General features: G+C 39.1%; 1 protein-coding gene across 18 annotated transcripts in view; it reads right to left on the bottom strand.

Annotated features, from left to right (window-relative positions):
- The window catches only part of C6H1orf87 (chromosome 6 C1orf87 homolog), a 118,491-nt gene that overhangs the window by 71,364 nt on the left and 30,327 nt on the right, over nucleotides 1–16,800 (bottom strand). For 5 of the 18 annotated variants that reach the window (XM_084964886.1, XM_084964899.1, XM_084964887.1 and 2 more), the window contains exons 1-2: nucleotides 11,220–11,308; nucleotides 10,072–10,201 (exon numbers count right to left, since the gene is read on the bottom strand). In XM_084964886.1, the coding sequence (XP_084821012.1) occupies nucleotides 10,072–10,178 (107 nt within the window). In that variant the 5' untranslated portion in view covers nucleotides 10,179–10,201; nucleotides 11,220–11,308. Of the gene's footprint in view, nucleotides 1–10,071; nucleotides 10,263–11,219; nucleotides 11,309–16,800 lie in introns of those variants that run through there. The other 13 variants (XM_084964885.1, XM_084964895.1, XM_084964894.1 and 10 more) reach the window with 11 other exon arrangements.

The following is a 16,800-nucleotide window of genomic DNA, read 5'->3' as shown; positions in this document are numbered from 1 at the left end:
ATGTTAGTCCTAACTTAAAGATAACTCTTTAATCAATACCTTCCTCATCACCCAGGTACATAAGGAATGCTCTTTCCTTTGGATCCCCAAACTTTCTTTATTGATAGGTAAAACTAAAGTCCGAAAGGTCAAAATTTCATAGTTTACAGGAACTGAGGAAAACCTATTTTTAAATAGGTAAAAAGAACATAATCTATCCAGCCACCTTGTTATTTCCTAATAATAGTAAATAAAAGTTTTAGAAACGAAACGCTTAAAAAAAAAAGCGCAGGTTGATCAGTGTTTAAAATCTGTTCTGATAAAGCATAATTCTTTGGAATCACTTTCCTTAATTTTACAGAAACATTGTTGCATCACAATGTCCTCAGGTGAATTATACCTAGGGGCTGTGCACTGTGCTGTTTTTAAATCTTTGAGGCAACAATTTCAACTATGGGCTTGAAATGTAATGTCCTTTGTGCTTGTATTCACCTGTTTCTAAGCAAGATGATTGTGTAACTACCTGGCCTCTTCATCAATTATCTCCGTGCTTTAATGCACAATTCTGAGACAGATCTTCTATCCACACTCTGAGAGCATGCACCACACTCACTGACACCTTCTGTCGGATACATTCACATGGTCTATGGAAATGAGGAGCAGTATTTATTGCTACACGGTTTTGTTTAATTAGGTTGAGATCATGGTTGAGATAAAGAGATCATGGATTTAAAAGCGTACTATAGCAAAGGAGAGGGGGAAATGAATAAGCAGAACACAGGATTTTTAGGGCAATAATAATACTATGTCTGATACCGTAATGGTGAACACTTGTCATTATACATTTGTCCAAACCCATAGAATGGACAGGACCATGTGAACATTAAGGTAAACTATGAACTTTGGGTGATTTTGCTGTGTTGGTGTAAGTTCATCAGTTGTAACTGTGGTGGGGGATATTGATAATGGGGAAGACTATGCACTATTGGGGCAGAAGGTATATGGGAACTCTCTGTACCTTCCTTGCAATTTTGCTGTGAACCTAAAACTGACCTAAAAAATAAAGTCCTGAAAAAAAGTACTATATAAACATCTGTGCTTTCTCAAAATTATAAGCGGTTAAACTCAATGTGGCAAGTTATTATATTATCTACTTACAGAAATGCTCCATATACATACACAAGAACTTGTCTTTTGCTTTTAAACCAAACTAGGATCATAAATTTTGTGATCCTTAAATTTTTTTTTCCCAGTTGACAATATAATGTGGATACTTTACACATCAATATTTACATCTCTGCAAGAATGTTTAAAGTATCTAGATAATTGCTACATTGCAAAGATATACAATTGTTTATTTAACTTGTCCTATATTATTTGGGAATGTATACTGTTCTTCAATTTTCACTAATTTAAATTTTGCTTCTCCTCTGGATGTTTTCCTTTGCTCCTACCTCCTTGCCTTGTCCTCTGGTTGTAGACGATACCTCTGTGGACTGGTCAGCTGGTCAGGTCCCATGTCCTCTGATCTTGGCAGGTTTGTCCCTGGCAGGAGATGGCTCACTCTGCAAGAGTGACTCCAGCTACTTTTGTCTCTTGCAAAGGTCACTTCTTTTCTCAAGGTGGCCTGAACTACAGAATGCTCCTTCCTCAATAATATTCGTCTCTTTCCATCTCTGCAGACTCAGGGCTGATTACAGCCTAGCAGCTGCTAGCCCATGATTCCTGTACTACACCTAGCAATTCTCTTACTCTCATAACCAAACCCTCCTTGAATCATCCTAATTTGACGATTTCCTGGTTCCCTACTGGAGCCAGGCTTGTATATTCTTGGGTAAGTTTTTTGAAACCAAACCATTAAATCCACCTATAATTCTTTCCATAGAATTAATTCATAGATGGAAATTTTATGCCAAGGTAATGCACTTTTAATAAGTATGCTTAAAAACCAATAGCAAATGAATATTCTTTATTCTAAACCTTTGTCAACTCTGAGTAATTCCATTATAAAAACATTTCCTTTTTTTTTTTTTTTTTTTTTTGTCTTTTTGCCATTTCCAGGGCTGCTCCCGTGGCATATGGAAGTTCCCAGGCTAGGGGATGAATCAGAGCTGTAGCCGCCAGCCAATGCCAGAGCCACTGCAACGTGGGATCCGAGCCGCATCTGCAACCTACACCACAGCTCATGGCAACACCAGATCCTTAACCTACTCAGCAAGGCCAGGGATTGAACCTGCAACCTCATGGTTCCTAGTTGGATTTGTTAACCACTGAGCCATGATGGGAACGCCTATAAAAATATTTGTAATTTGATTGGTAAAAAATAATAGGAGCTTCTGCTGTGGCACAGTGAGTTAATGATCTGGCTTGTCTCTGCAGAGGTGCCAGTCCAGGTTTAATCCCTGGCCCAGAGTAGTGGCTTAAGAATCCATTGTTGCTGCAGCTGTGGTGTCTGTCGCAGCTCTAGTTTGGATTCAGTCCCTGTCCTGGGAACTTCCATATATCTAGGATCCAGCCATAAAAGAAAAAAAAATCTAATTGTTTAAATCTCTTTTATTACCACTCAGGTTGAATTCCCCATCCCACTTCCCCAACCATATACATATCTAGTGTTCACTTTTATTTCTTCTTTTGTGAATTGCCTATCTAGATCTTTTGCCATTTCTTTGAAACTGCACTGCTCATCTTTGTTTCTAATTCATAAATGCTCTTTATACATTAAGAGGATTATTTTTTTCCTGTCAAGTTTTTTTGTAAATAGTATTTTGCTTTTGCCTTTTACTATTTATTATATTTTTGGAAATGTAGAAGTTAAATAGTAAAGTAACAATCTTTACCTAATAGCCTCGATATTTAAGACCAATGGGAACCTATTTTTACAACGTTGATTTGACATTCATTCACATAATGCCATATTCTCTTACTTAAGTTTTGTGCCTATGTATTATGCTAAAGTCATATGCCAAAACAATATATCATGCTTGTTTATACTTCTCACAGTGCCTAAAATAATAACAATAATTTAAAACTTATTGTAGGAGATTAAAAAACACAGTGGAAAGGGCGTAGGAGAAGTCTGATTTTAACATATTCATTTTTTGAAATTGTGAAAATAAAGACAATAGCTTGTGCTCTGATATCATTCTGTTTTAAAGAGAGACTGAATTCATGGATAGTAAGGTAATAGGTAGATTATACAGCAGGAAATGCAATACATAATGATTAGTTATTCCTTAAAAAAAAGAAAAAGCAGGCATATGAATTTCTCAATCCCATAGTTTATCCAGGTTTTATATCAGGACTATAACTGACCATCACTACCATCTCCCGCCTGGGTTATTGTAATGACTCCCTAAAGGTCTCTCTCACTTTACTCATTCTTGTTATCATTTATCCTAACACATAGCAGCCAGAACCATCCTTTAGAAAGCATACATTCAATTGTGTCCTCCACTGCTCTCATTTTCCAGGGTCTTCTCATTCTGCTTAGAACAAATCCAAAGTTCCTACTATGGACCACATGGGCCAGAATCTGAGCCCCACTGTCTCTCCGACTTCATTTCCTACCCCTCTCCCCATCACCACTAGTTCCACTCACACTGGCTTCCTTGCTCCTCCTTAAACATACCAAAAGGTTTTCTAATGGCTATTCCCTCTGCCCAGAATGCTCTGCCTCATCTATTTACAGTTGATTCTCTGTGCAGAACTGTGGAGGCATGAGGATGGGAGTAAACACCTGTGGTGTCGCTCGGTACCCACTGGTTCTCACGGGAAGGAAATCAGCAGCTATAAGACTGCCCTGATCTCTGGGTGCTATGATCCTGGAAGGTGACTTTTTTACGACGCAGGCATAAGGCAGCCTTGTACCAAAAAAAAAAAAAAAATCTGCTTGGGCTCCAGGTGTTGAACTTAGGTGCTATTTGAAGTAGTTGCGGGGAAAGCCAAATGTCCAATATCTGGAGGCTGCGAGGTCTGTGGGAAGTTACAGCCTCTTCTTCTGGGTCAGAAGAAGGAAGAAGAAACTACTACTTTTATGGACGATTGGAATCTGGTGAGTCATGCTCATTGGGATAAAGTTGGGCTAGTCTTAGGCAGCACATTGTTAGCAATCCATGGTAAAGACTCATTAAATAATTCTAACTCATCTGTACAGTCTCAGTTAAATACCATTTGCTTAGAGAGTCACCTCTTGTGACTCAATATACCCTAATGACCCTCTTCTATTTTTCCTCATTTCACTATCCTCACTTGCATGGTCATTGTTTATCTAGTTTGTTGAGTGTCTCCCATCACTAGAACTTCAGGCACACTACTGTGTTCCTAAGGCTTGGCACTCAGCAGGTACTCAATTAATGTTTGTAGAAAAGGTGTTGATTCCATATATGCATTAATTTCTAAGAGGGTTAACATTAACACTTTACAAAACTTCAAGAAATGAAGAAAAACTAATGTATTAATATGAAGGGCTTTGAGGGATTTAAAAAATCACAGAGAATGGGCTCCAGAAGAGACATGTGGAAAAATACCAGAACTTTATACTTATTGGCTCTAAATATCAACGTACATTATACAAATATTTGCTACCCTTTCCCATAAAAACTCACAGCCAGCTTCCCCTGTGCTTAACGATTTTATACGAATAGAAATGTAACTACAGAATAAAGTGCTTTGGGTCATTGATTCTTGGCACTGGTAGGAACTATAGAGGCCAACTTTATTCACTGGAAGCATCTCTACTCACTGGAGTTTGTTGAAAGGGAACCAATTCCTTTTTTATTTAACAACTCTATTCCCAGATTCTATAAATGCTCCCCTAGGCCACCTGTCACACCCTGGACCTTCCATAATGCCGTACATTTGTGGCATGCAGGATGAAGCATAGTATTCCCAGTGACAGGTATGATGGGCCTCCCCATTCCTCTATCTGGATACCTTTGGCTCCTGCTGAGCTTAAAAGCAAGTGTACAGGGAAAACCCTCCGTTTTATCCTCCACTCCACTCTCTACTATTACCACACTTCTGGTCATCAAATATGTGTAGGTTTTTCCCACACCAAGCAACGCTTTGACACCAGCAGAGTGGGCTACATTTCAATTCAGTTCCAACACAATCTATCGGGAGTTAGCACAGACCCCATGGATATAGGGCTCAGTCACACAAGACTGCTCACTCCCTTCAGATGTCAGTCACAGGTCCAGGTTGTTACCTGTGTTTCTGATAGACTGGCTATAAATCAGGGTTCCTACGGTTTCCTCCTCAGCTTTAATGAATTTGCTAGAGTGCCTCATAGAACACAGGAAAACCATTTACTTTCTAGATTAATGGTTTACTATAAAAGGATACAATGCAGGGACAGCTGGATGGAAGAGATGCATAAGGCAAAGTATGTAGGACGGGCCATGAACTTCCACGCCGTCTGCAGGCACACTACCCTCCTGGCACATGGATGTCTCAGTAGCCCATACGCCTTCTGAACCCCATACTTTTGGAATCCAAGTGAAGCTTAATCATGTAGTTAAGATTAATCATTAATTCAGTCTCCAGATTCCCTTCCCTCTGAGGATGGAGTGAGGGTTGGGGCTGAGAATTCTAAGCTTTTATTCATTGTTTGGTTTTTGTAGTGACCAGCAACCATCCTGAAGCCATCCAGGAGCCCAATGATGGTATCCTCCTTAGAATAAAATTACCATCACTCAAGAATTTCCACAGGATTTAAGAGCTTTGTGTCAGAAACCAGGGAAAAAGACCAGATTGAAGAACAAAAGATGTTCCTGGTGTTCTTATAGCTTAGGAAGTTGCAAGGGATTTAGAAGTTCAATGCCAGGATCTGGGAGCAGAGACTAGTATGTATTCTATTACTTCAGAGTAAGTAAAACCTAAACTTTTATTCTCTCTCTATAACCACTTACATTTACCCTTATCTAAAGACAGACTTGGCATATATTTCTGTAGATTTCATCTTGTTGGTTTTAGTTCGTTTTCCTACCAACACTACCCAGCATTCATTCAACTACCTACCTGTTTACTGAAGTGATTTGTCTGTCATCCTTCAGTTGAGGATTAAAAAAATGTTGACTAAGAACAGGGTTACACAAATCCTCTCAATCCTCTCTACCTCCAACATTGTGTGTTTACAGCCATTGTTTAATCACTACCAGGTTGTTACGTCACTACCTTAATACTGATGAGTCCAGAATTCTCTGCCTTATTTCAAGATTATGAGAAAAATTTGCCTAATGACTCACTGAAGTTTACAAATACTGTGTGTTTATGATTCCCTTTCTTTGCACTGCAGTAAACTCATCAATGAAGGAAATGGGGCCAGTTCCGTACGATCTGTTTTTAGTGAACATGTACCGACCCTTACTGACCATCACCTTTGTGTTTTGTTCTCATATCTAGTATAGTTAATCCTTTGATACATAACTTTGCTAGGGATTGTCTACAAGCCTCAAGTTCTGTGATTTCATTACCAACTTTTATCTCCTTTGAGAAAATGAGAATATTTATCTCCTAGCATCTGGCATATCTTCTTCTGGATCAGCTATCAGATTACTCATCAGGGTTCCATAGTTACAGCTTCATGTTATTTTAGCAAAATGGGCCTTTAGGCTTATATTTAAAGCAACTAAGTGTTGTCTTTCTAGAGCTTTACTTTTCTTGGCATCTGTTGTACTGTAATTCATTTATTGGGCTTTCAATATGTACCAGACTTTGCACTCAGTGCTAAGGGTACAGTTGTGCACTAATAATCTCTAACGATGCTAAGGGAGCCCACAGGGAGTGGGAGGCAGGAAAATCTGGGGCTAGTGATGGTGGCACCTGATTATATTTTCATTTTAAAAAGATGGTGCCAGCCATACTTGAGAACTGGGCTTCTCGAACTGTAATGTTGCATAGGCCTCACCTGTGAATTGACAACAATGCAGATTCTGACTCAGTGTTTGCAGAGGGCCCTGAGATTCTGCATTTCTAACAAGCTCCCATGCGAGGTTGCTGGTGGTGGTCCATAGACCACACTCCGAGGAGAAAGGATTCCAAGAGTGAGTGAGAATAGAGGCAGGGAGCTGGGCTGGAGGGCTGTTGTAGGCATCAAGAAGGATAATGATAACGTTGCAAACTAAGGGACTCCTGTTTTACTCCTTAAACCCTTTATATTGACTTCCTTGGTGAAATATGCATTCTAAGTAGGCATTGATTATTTTCCTTTCATCTCCTGTCAATAACTATATAGACTAAACTGAGGAAGGAGAGGGAGTTCAATTCCAGTCTTAGTTCTTCACAAGAGGCCACACTTAGGTCCACTGATGCCTGTTGTCTCACCTCATCTGTGAAATGGGAGACTGGATATCCAGGGTTAATTTGTATCCCAGCCCCCAAATCCATATACTGACGTCCTAACCCCCGGTACCTCAGAAAGTGACTTATTTGGAAATAAGGTGACTGCAGATATAATTAGTTAAGATGAGGTCAGGTCATGCTAAAGTAGTAAGTAAGCCAACTGACTGATGTCCTTATGAAAAGAGGAAATTTGTACACAGACACACATACAGGGAGAAGCAAGGAGAGAGACCTGGAACAGAAGGGTGCTTCCTGGGCACCTCAGAGGAAACAGGGCACTGCTGGTACCTTGGTTTCAGTTGTCATCTCTGGAACTATGAGGCAGTATGTTTCTGTGGGTGTACACCACCCAGTTTATGGTAATTTCATACAGCAGATCTAGCAAACATACACTGATTTGTGCCTTGAAGGTCACTTCTATGTCTGACATATTATCCTTCTTTTCTAAACATCCTTTAAGAAATCTGAACTACATGTAGTGACACAAGAAGATTTCTGTTTTTCCATCCATTTTTAAATTTATAATATTTCTTTTTAATTCAGATTTCCCTTTTGAGATTTATTTCTTCCCTCTTTTTGGAATTTACTTATGTTTCCTAGGTAGGTTTTTTTTTTTTTTTACTAATGGGTTCACATTGATTCAATCCAAAGAAAACAACTTCTTGAGACCTTGGTTGAAGGGTGTATGTACATACAGCATGATGAAAATGAATTTTAGAGACAGAATTTGGAACATGCAAGGCATAAATAATTGTGGTGGGTCTGTCCTTATCTCAGGAAGATTTTTTTTTGAGAGTTGTTTATTTTTGAACTATACAAAAATATTTTAGTAAAGCTTATTAACTATCCTACGTCATTCCAGCAATAGTATTATCAAGTCCGTATAAAACAGAAACAAAATCTATCTTAATATAAAAAATAACAATTGTTTTATTGTCTGTGTCACAGAAGAAACAGAACTGTGTCTTTTATTTCCCAATTGACGTAGCTGATGTAATCTTATTTCCCGAATCTAAAGTTTAAAGAATAGAGAGAAATAAGTAAAGGCACCTTATAGACAAATGAAATTTTTCTCTATTTTAAAAGGACAAGGACCCTTCTCCTAATCCTCTACCCACATTAGAAATGTATTAGACCCTGATACCTCTGGAAAAAGGAAGTGGTTGGGTATGAAAAGGTTAAACAAACAATCTCAAAGAGAAATGGAATTAGTAGAACAGTAATGCTGTCTTTCAGGTAGCAGGAGAGTTGAGCAAAACATTTCAACCGATCTTATTTACTCTTCTGGACAATGACTAGGATTTGTCAAAATTAGCAGATCTTGAAACATCATTTATCACTTCACTTACTCATCTACAAAACAAAGACATCTTGGCATTGAACATAAAAGAAACAACAAGCATTTCACAGAAAAAGATTTGATTGTCTTATATCCATGGAAAGCTTTGCTTCAATAATAATAGCAGAACCATTTATTAAGCATGTCAAATATACTGCTAGGCACTGTGAAGATGTTTTACACACTTTTTTTTTCTCATTTAATCCTCACAACAACCCTGCTAGATGGATAGGTTTTATACCCACTTGATAGATGTAGGATCTGAGGCCAGAGCTGTAAATTCACTTTCTCAATGTTGGAAGGTTAGAAAGACACAAAGCCAGGAATCAAACACATCTCTCAGGTCCGTAGGGATCCCAAATGTATGACTCGTGCTGCAAAGCTCACTTCCTGTGCCATGGCAGACATTACTAATTGATTATTGTACTCAGTTTGGAGTCTCTCGGGGCTGATAATACTGATGCTAAAACCTATTTTCCCTTCTTAGTCCTATACTCCGTAACAGTAGTTCTAATGGCCTCATTTCAGAGATTCTGATTTAATAGGTCTTGGGTTGGACCCCATGTCTTTATTTTTAGGGATTCTCCAGGTGATTCTGATGAGAGCCAGGTTTGGAGTCCACTGCTTTCTGCACCTGTTCAATGAGGCTAGATCTTTCTGTTTGTCTATTTATTTGCTCTGTGGGTTTCTGAACTAGAGGAAAAAGCTAAGGAAATAATCTTGGGAAGTCAATAATTGACTGGTTGCTATTTATGGGATATCTACTAGATTAAAGCAGGTCTAGTACCTTCCTTTTCTTATGCAAACCACCAATACTCCGGAAGGAAGAACTGGTTATACTTTGTGGTGCCAAACATCTAGTGGATATCAGAGATTGATGAGTATCCTCTCTCAAATGTGACTGTGATGGGTTTGGAGGAAGAAAGCCCTCTAGGTTATGCTCTGAGAAGCCCCTACTTAGAGCAGTATGAAATACGAAGAAAAGTAAGTGAAACTCTTACAAGTTATGATTTCATTATTAATCCCACTCCTTTAATTTCTAACAAATTGACTAACAACCTTCCTCCTTCCCTTCCTCCCCTACCAAAATTACTACATGTGGTGGATTACAAACCTGATGAGGAGAAGCAGCAATACTCCATTAATATTTATAAATGTCTCAATACTTATATTTCCCATCCATTTGGAAAATTAGCCCAAGTAATTAAAGAGTATAGGGAATTACAAAGATGAAAAATTCAGGAAAACACTCTGCTTAGAAGTTATCAACAGTTATTTTATTCGGTTGTTGCATCTTAATGACTTAATTTTCCATGGATGGCATTTTTAAAATGTAAATTTCTAGATTAAAAAAAAACCCCAAACTTCATTATCATCCAAGCAAAACAGTATTTTTCAAACAGTAAACTTACATCTTTGGCCTCTCCACAAGGTATCGAAAGTGTTTACTTCCTACGATTTTCACCACCATCTCAGGCACTGCGTCTGATCCACGGGGAGTCCTCCAAACTGAAGACATGACTCTGGAAACCTCTTCAAACCCTTGGTGATGGAAAATAAGCAAAACTTTTCCTCTTGATTTCCACTAGACAACTGTAGCATCCTTGTCAATAACAATAACAACAACCACAATGAACCAACTACTTTCCCTATATTATTATCTCAATATTTCTTATAAAAGGATATGTAAGATACTCAATCACGATTATTATTTTCATCTTACAGTTAAGGCATAATGTAGCTAAATAACTTATCCAATACCACATAATAGTAATTAACAGAGTTAGGAATCCTACCCAAGAGGTCTGCAAAACTGCTCGACTGAGCCATTCAGGGACTCTGCCTTCCTATACTACACATCACCAGACAGGATTCTTGTGAAGGCAAAGAGGGAACCAGGGATTTCGAGGGATATGTGAACCTGTGTTCGATTTTGATGCTCAGTTTCCCCATTTATGAAACCAGAATAATTCCAGTTCTGCTCTCAGGCTTTAGGGAGAATGCAGTGAGATTATGCATCTGAAGGAGCATCATGCATAGAAAAGAGGGATTTTTCTTATTACCATTGATCTGTTTCTGTCATAATCCAGTGAATCTAAAATTGAAGTCCTGCACTAGATGGTTTTTAAACAGGACTGATGCCAAGGGAAATTTAGAAGTTCTGTAAACCTGGCTCTAGGCTAATCATTCCCTTTCAGAGCCTCTCTGAGATTGAAAGACTTTTAGAAATCATTCTAAACCAAATGCTTCCTTTACAAATTGGGAAACAGAGCTCAGAGATGGTATTATTTGACCAAGGTCACACAGCAAGTGAGAGCAGACTTGTTTTTAGTACTCCAGTCTAGTAACAAGACCAGGATTCTTCCGAAGACGCCAGTTTTTCTTAGTGCGTATTCCCCAGTAGGACCTACTCTACAAGGGTAGTCCCATCCCTTCAACTTCTTTGAAGCTCTCTGGAAACTCAAGGACCAGAATCTATGATTGTGGGGTCCCCTCTACCCAGCAACTTCGTGTCAGTCCTGAGTCCTTGCCCTAGAGAGAACATAGGGGCTGATCTTACCGCTCCTGCGACTCAGGGGTACGCGCGGTCAGCCCTTCTCCTCAAAAACCCGACCTGTGTGGACAGGGTGGGGAGGGGCATTGGGCCCAGGACTCTGAGCCAATCACCAGTCCCGCTCTGGGCGAAGGCTGCTCCCTACTCCAGGTTGCTAAGGACGCAGAGGGCCGTTGCTGGGCGGGGACCAAGTCTGCTACCTGCTGGAGGCTGGGGCCTCCACCCACGCCCAGGGTGCTGCTGCTGACAGGCAATTAGTCTGGAAGTTCTTTTCAAATCTGTACATTGGAATGTTCTCAAAGACTTAAGCATTCTTCCTGAAACCCATCTCTCTCCCCTGTGTGGTCACGCTTGTCCCGCTCTTTCCCTTAAGCTTCATTTCCCTTTATGAGGTGTACACACAGCTGGGAATTTTACAAATCCAGGCTCTCAATGTACAGCTTTGGCTAAGTCCCTTCTTCTCCCAGAGGTTCAGTGTCCACAAATGCAAAAGAGGGGAAAGTAATAATAGGGTCATAAATGTAAGTTGGTGATGCAATTAAATAAGAACATGTTAAAAAATAATTTGGAGTGGTATCCATATGCCAGCTCCCTCATTGAGCCTGATAACTATTACCTTATAAGTTAACAATTACCAATAAAATAATTTTATTTCTATTTTAAAAATTAAGAAAACAAGTCTTGAGGTGTTGACAAATTACTCAGGACTCCACAGAGACAATTGACAGGCAAGATTTTAATATAAACGTACATATTTAAAAATTTCAGGCATTTTTTTATTATGCTAAAAGTTTTCAGCAAATGTGGGTAAAAGTGCATTAAATGGACTCCACAGTGGTGATATTTCCATCAGCAGCAGCAGTCCAGGCATCCACAACTCCTGCTTCCCCACACCCTGACTCCTGCCCTCTAGCTATATTGTGTGTGGTGCTTCATTGTATCATCTACCCGCACAGGCTGCCAGAGGTGGATGATGCATTGGGATCTCCTCTAGGTCTCACTCTCTAGTGGGCAAGACTCATAAGTGTGTTCTATGATATATGAAGCACCAGGGGAGTACAGGAGAGGGGGCAGCTCCTGTCTCACTCCTCCAGTCCAGCCTTCAGATTGTCACCAGAGAAGTCCTCACAAGGCACAGCTCTGATAAGCCCCCTCCTCTAGTCCAAAGTCTCAAAGGCCACCATCAACCATGGAGGTCGTGCATAATTTCAAAGTCTTCTATGCCCCAACATCAAGCTAGATCTAACTTGCTATCCCGCTACTTTTCCCAGACTTGCTATACTCCATCCAATCTGGTCTACTCACTGGTCTGAATCTGCCTTTCATTTTTCTGCCTCTGTGCCTTTGTTCATTCTCTTCCCTCTGTGTACAATACCCTTCTGTTTCCTCATTGGATCAGCCTGTTCTCTGTTCTTTAAGTGTCGTCTCAAATGGTTAAATGTATGCATCGGGGACTCAGATAACTTGGGTTGAAATCTCAGCTCTTCTAGTTGAAGGAGATCTCAGGCAAGTCCCTTAACAACTTTATGCCTTTGTTTCAACTTCTATAAAATGAGGATGATGTTTTGTAAAGATTAATTGAGTTATATAAATAAGGCATTTAGAACAATGCCTGACACATAAGGAGCAATATAAATGCTGGCTCTCATCATTATTATAATGATCTGTCAAAAAGCCAAACCAGATCCCAGAAGCTGAAAATGATTTCTCCATTCTCTGTATAATTTGATTTCTTTTTTATAAAATATGTCTTTCTTTGCCTGAGGATATGACTGTTTGTTTGCATCTGTTATCATATCTTCCTGGGCTATGCTTGTGATACACTGAATAATGCCCCCCGGCCCCAATGTTCCCATTCTAATCTCTGGAACCTATTAACATTACCTTCTGTAGAAAAAGGGACTTTGCAGGTGTTAAAGATCTTAAGATGGGGAGATTATCCTGGATTATCCAAGTAGGCCCGAGTATAATAAATAATGTCCTCAAAAGAGAGAGGCAGTGGGAGGTTGGACTACAGGAGAGGAAGTAGGAGATATGACCATGAAGCAAGAGGGTGGAGTAATTAGAAGAATGGGTCATGAGCCAAAGAGTGCAGGTGGCCTCCAGAAGCTAGGAAAGGCAAGGGAAGGGATTCTCCTCTAGGGCCTCCAGGAGGAACCACATCTTGTTGATCCCTTGACCCTAGCCCAGCTACACTGCTTTTGAGAATCTGGTTTCCAATTTTTGTTGTCGTAAATCATCAAGTTTGTGATAATTTATTATAATAGCCATAAGAAATTAATGCAATACCATTGAAGGATTTACTTCTTTATAGAATTGATCACACTTCATGGCTTAAGGAGGCTAAATAGTTCTTATCAATTACCAGTACCCAGATATCAGAGAGAAAAAGAACTCTTCTATGTGCTCACAGTTCAGTAACCTGTGAGGATAAGTTGTTGAGGCTGTTGGTAGAGATCCATTATCAACACATACTACCCCCCCTTTTTTTTCAGTAGAAGAGGAGGAAGTCAGTTCAGAACTGAAAATAGAGCCAGTGTGTGAAAGGTGACAAGAAAAAAGAGTCTGAATCCAGGAGTGTCTAAAGTTAGATTCTAGAATTCCCAAACAGAGGAATGATGCATTTGCCTTTTACTTAAAATGTCTTGAGATGGGCTTCATTAATCTTTTTTTTTTTTTTTTTTTTTTTTTTTTGGTCTTTTTGCCTTTTCATGGGCCGCTCCCATGGCATATGGAGGTTCCCAGGCTAGGGGTCTAATTGGAGATGTAGCTGCCGCCCTACGCCACAGCCACAGCAAAGTGGGATCCGAGCTGTGTCTGCGACCTACACCACAGCTCATGGCAATGCCAGATCCCTAACCCACTGAGCAAGGCCAGAGATAGAACCCTCAACCTCGTGGTTCCTAGTCGGATTCATTAACCACTGAGCCACGATGGGAACTCCTGTATTTAGTTTTTTGAGGAAATACCATACTGTTTTCCACAGTGGTTGAACAAATTTATCTTCCTACCAACAGTGTAGGAGGGTTCCCTTTTCTCCACACCCTTTCCAGCATTTGTTATTTGTAGACTTAATAATGATGGCCATTCTGACTGATGTGTAGTGGTACCTCGTTGTAGTTTTGATGTGCATTTCTGTAATAATTATTGATGTTGAGCATTTTTCATGTGCCTCATGGCTGTCCACATGTCTTCTTTGGAGAAATGTCTATTTAGGTCTTCTGCCCATTTTTCAATTCAAAAAGATACATGTCTCATGGTTCCTAGTTGGATTTTTTCCCGCTGCACCATGATGGGAACTCCACTAATCTTTCTTTTTTTTAATAATTATCACTATTTTTTTCCATTATAGCTAGTTTACAGTGTTCTGTCAATTTTTTACCATATAGCAAGGTGGCCCAGTGACACATACATATGTACATTCTTTTTTTCTCACATTATCATGCTCCATCATAAGTGACTAGACATAGTTCCCACTGCTATACAGCAGGCTCTCATTGCTTATCCCCCAAAGGCAATAGTTTTCATCTATTAACCCCAAATTCCCAGTCCATCTTATCCTTCCCCCCTCCCCAACAACCACAAGTATGTTCTCCATGTCCATGATTTTCTTTTCTATGGAAAGGTTCATTTGTGCTGTGTGTTAGATCCAAAGAGTTCTGATTAATTCAGATACTCTTAAACTTCATGTTGCTAAGGCTTATATGTGGGGTTCAGTTAATAGATTGAATGGCATTTTAAGTTTCACTATAAATTCTGTGATAAAGCTTGAAGGAGTAAATTGCTCTTGATCAAATCAGATATTCTACTAAAGACTATCCTTTGACCTTATCTTGACTTAGAGGCTTTACAAATGCCAACTTGAAACAAAATGACATTGGAGGGAGGCTTTCCATAATGCAGCTCATCTATCAGTTTGGAAGTATTTAGATGAAATTTGATGTATTTTTTTCAGACCCCAGGGAGCCTTTGATTTGCCATTTCCTACCCAAGTGACCTTGGACATGCAATTTAACTCTTTTATCTTTAAGGTAGAGACAAAAATAATTACCCAGAAGATTGCTATCAGGATTACAGATAACATTCTTTTTGGTGTACTCAAGACATGTGGAAATTCCCAGGTCGGGATCGAATTAGCCCACTGTGCCATGAAGGAACTTCCTAGAGATAACATTCTTAGAACCCTAATAAGCACTGCTAGGCTTCCAATAAATTGTATTCTTGTATATAACAATAGGACCTTATATTTAGCGAATATCGCGTGCAAGACACTGTACTAAAAGCTTTTCATTCAATATCCCATTGACTATTCCCACAAATTGTGTGAAATAAGGGCTATTATTATTCCCCATTCTAGAGAAGAGGAACCTGAGATTTAGAGAAGATAAAAGAAATGTGCCTTCTCTATAGCACAGGGATCTCTACCCAATAATCTGTGATAATCTATATTGGAAAATAATCTGAAAAAGAATGGATATGTATATATGTATAACCAAATCACTTTGTTGTACAGCAGAAATGATCACAACATTGTAGATCAACTATACCTGAACTAAACTTAAAAAAAAAAAAGAATAAAAAAGGGAACATAGCTGGAAAGTGTCAGAGCTGCAATGCAAATCTAGATGCGTCTGACTCTAGAAGTAGCCTTTATAACCTCTACTCCTCCTTTGTGGATATTAGCCATTTTATTATTCTACTAAGTTAATATTTTTATTGGCATTGCTTTAAGGGTCTAGATCCCATAGAGAAAAGATTCTATGATAAAATTCTTAAGAAGGAATGGTCCCTTCTTATCTAGGATTTTCTACTTCACACTCTGCTTTATGAAATGACATAACCAGGAAACATCTCTCCAGTGGTTTATATTAAACAAGACAAAACAAAAAGCTATGCAATAAATGTCTCCACAAGATTAAATACCATGGTTAAAGCTGTCTTCCTAGAATTCAACAGCTTTAGATTACAAGTCACCAGAGAAAGATTCCAGAGAAACATCTCTATCCAATAGAGTCAGCTCTCTCTTCCCCCCACCTCCCCAAAAAGATGAATAGCTGTAATAAGGGGACCAAAGAATGCCCCCCCCAAACATCATAATTTCACATTTACCATCAAATAGACTAAAGAAGAGGAAAAGAATTGTCTCCAATGTTTTATTTTTGCCCACATAATTCAAAAGAATGAGTTTATAAATAGGAAGCCATAAAGCACCACTTTTGAACAGTTTAATCATAGATCTTTAAAACCGAGGCATTTTGCATTAAAGTCCCTGTCTAAAAAGAGAAGGGACAAATACTGATGTAGACTGTGTTGCAAAAAATATGAGGCAATATCTTTTTTCTTTTTTCTTTTCTTTTTTTTTTTTGGCCAAAGAAACATACAGGACTCAAGCCAATGATCCTTATGACTAATGGGGGACTTCAGGTGAAAAGATGAGCAAGGGCAAGCTGATTTTAGAACAGAATGAAAATATGCCCAAGTTTCTTTCCTCTTTCAAATGCTCTCATGGCTCTGGAAAAATAAGGTCATGTAGCATACGGATTAGATGGGTTGACTTTGGCCCCTATATGAGTTTACCAGGGTTGCC

The sequence above is a fragment of the Sus scrofa genome, chromosome 6, assembly GCF_054392235.1.
Source record: "Sus scrofa isolate SSC_HxYL_T2T_F1_AM1 chromosome 6, Sscrofa_HxYL_maternal_Yorkshire_Landrace_v2.0, whole genome shotgun sequence".
Lineage (NCBI taxonomy): Eukaryota > Metazoa > Chordata > Mammalia > Artiodactyla > Suidae > Sus > Sus scrofa.
Note: the sequence above shows the minus strand (reverse complement) of the source record. Positions and strands in the feature narration are given on the sequence as shown.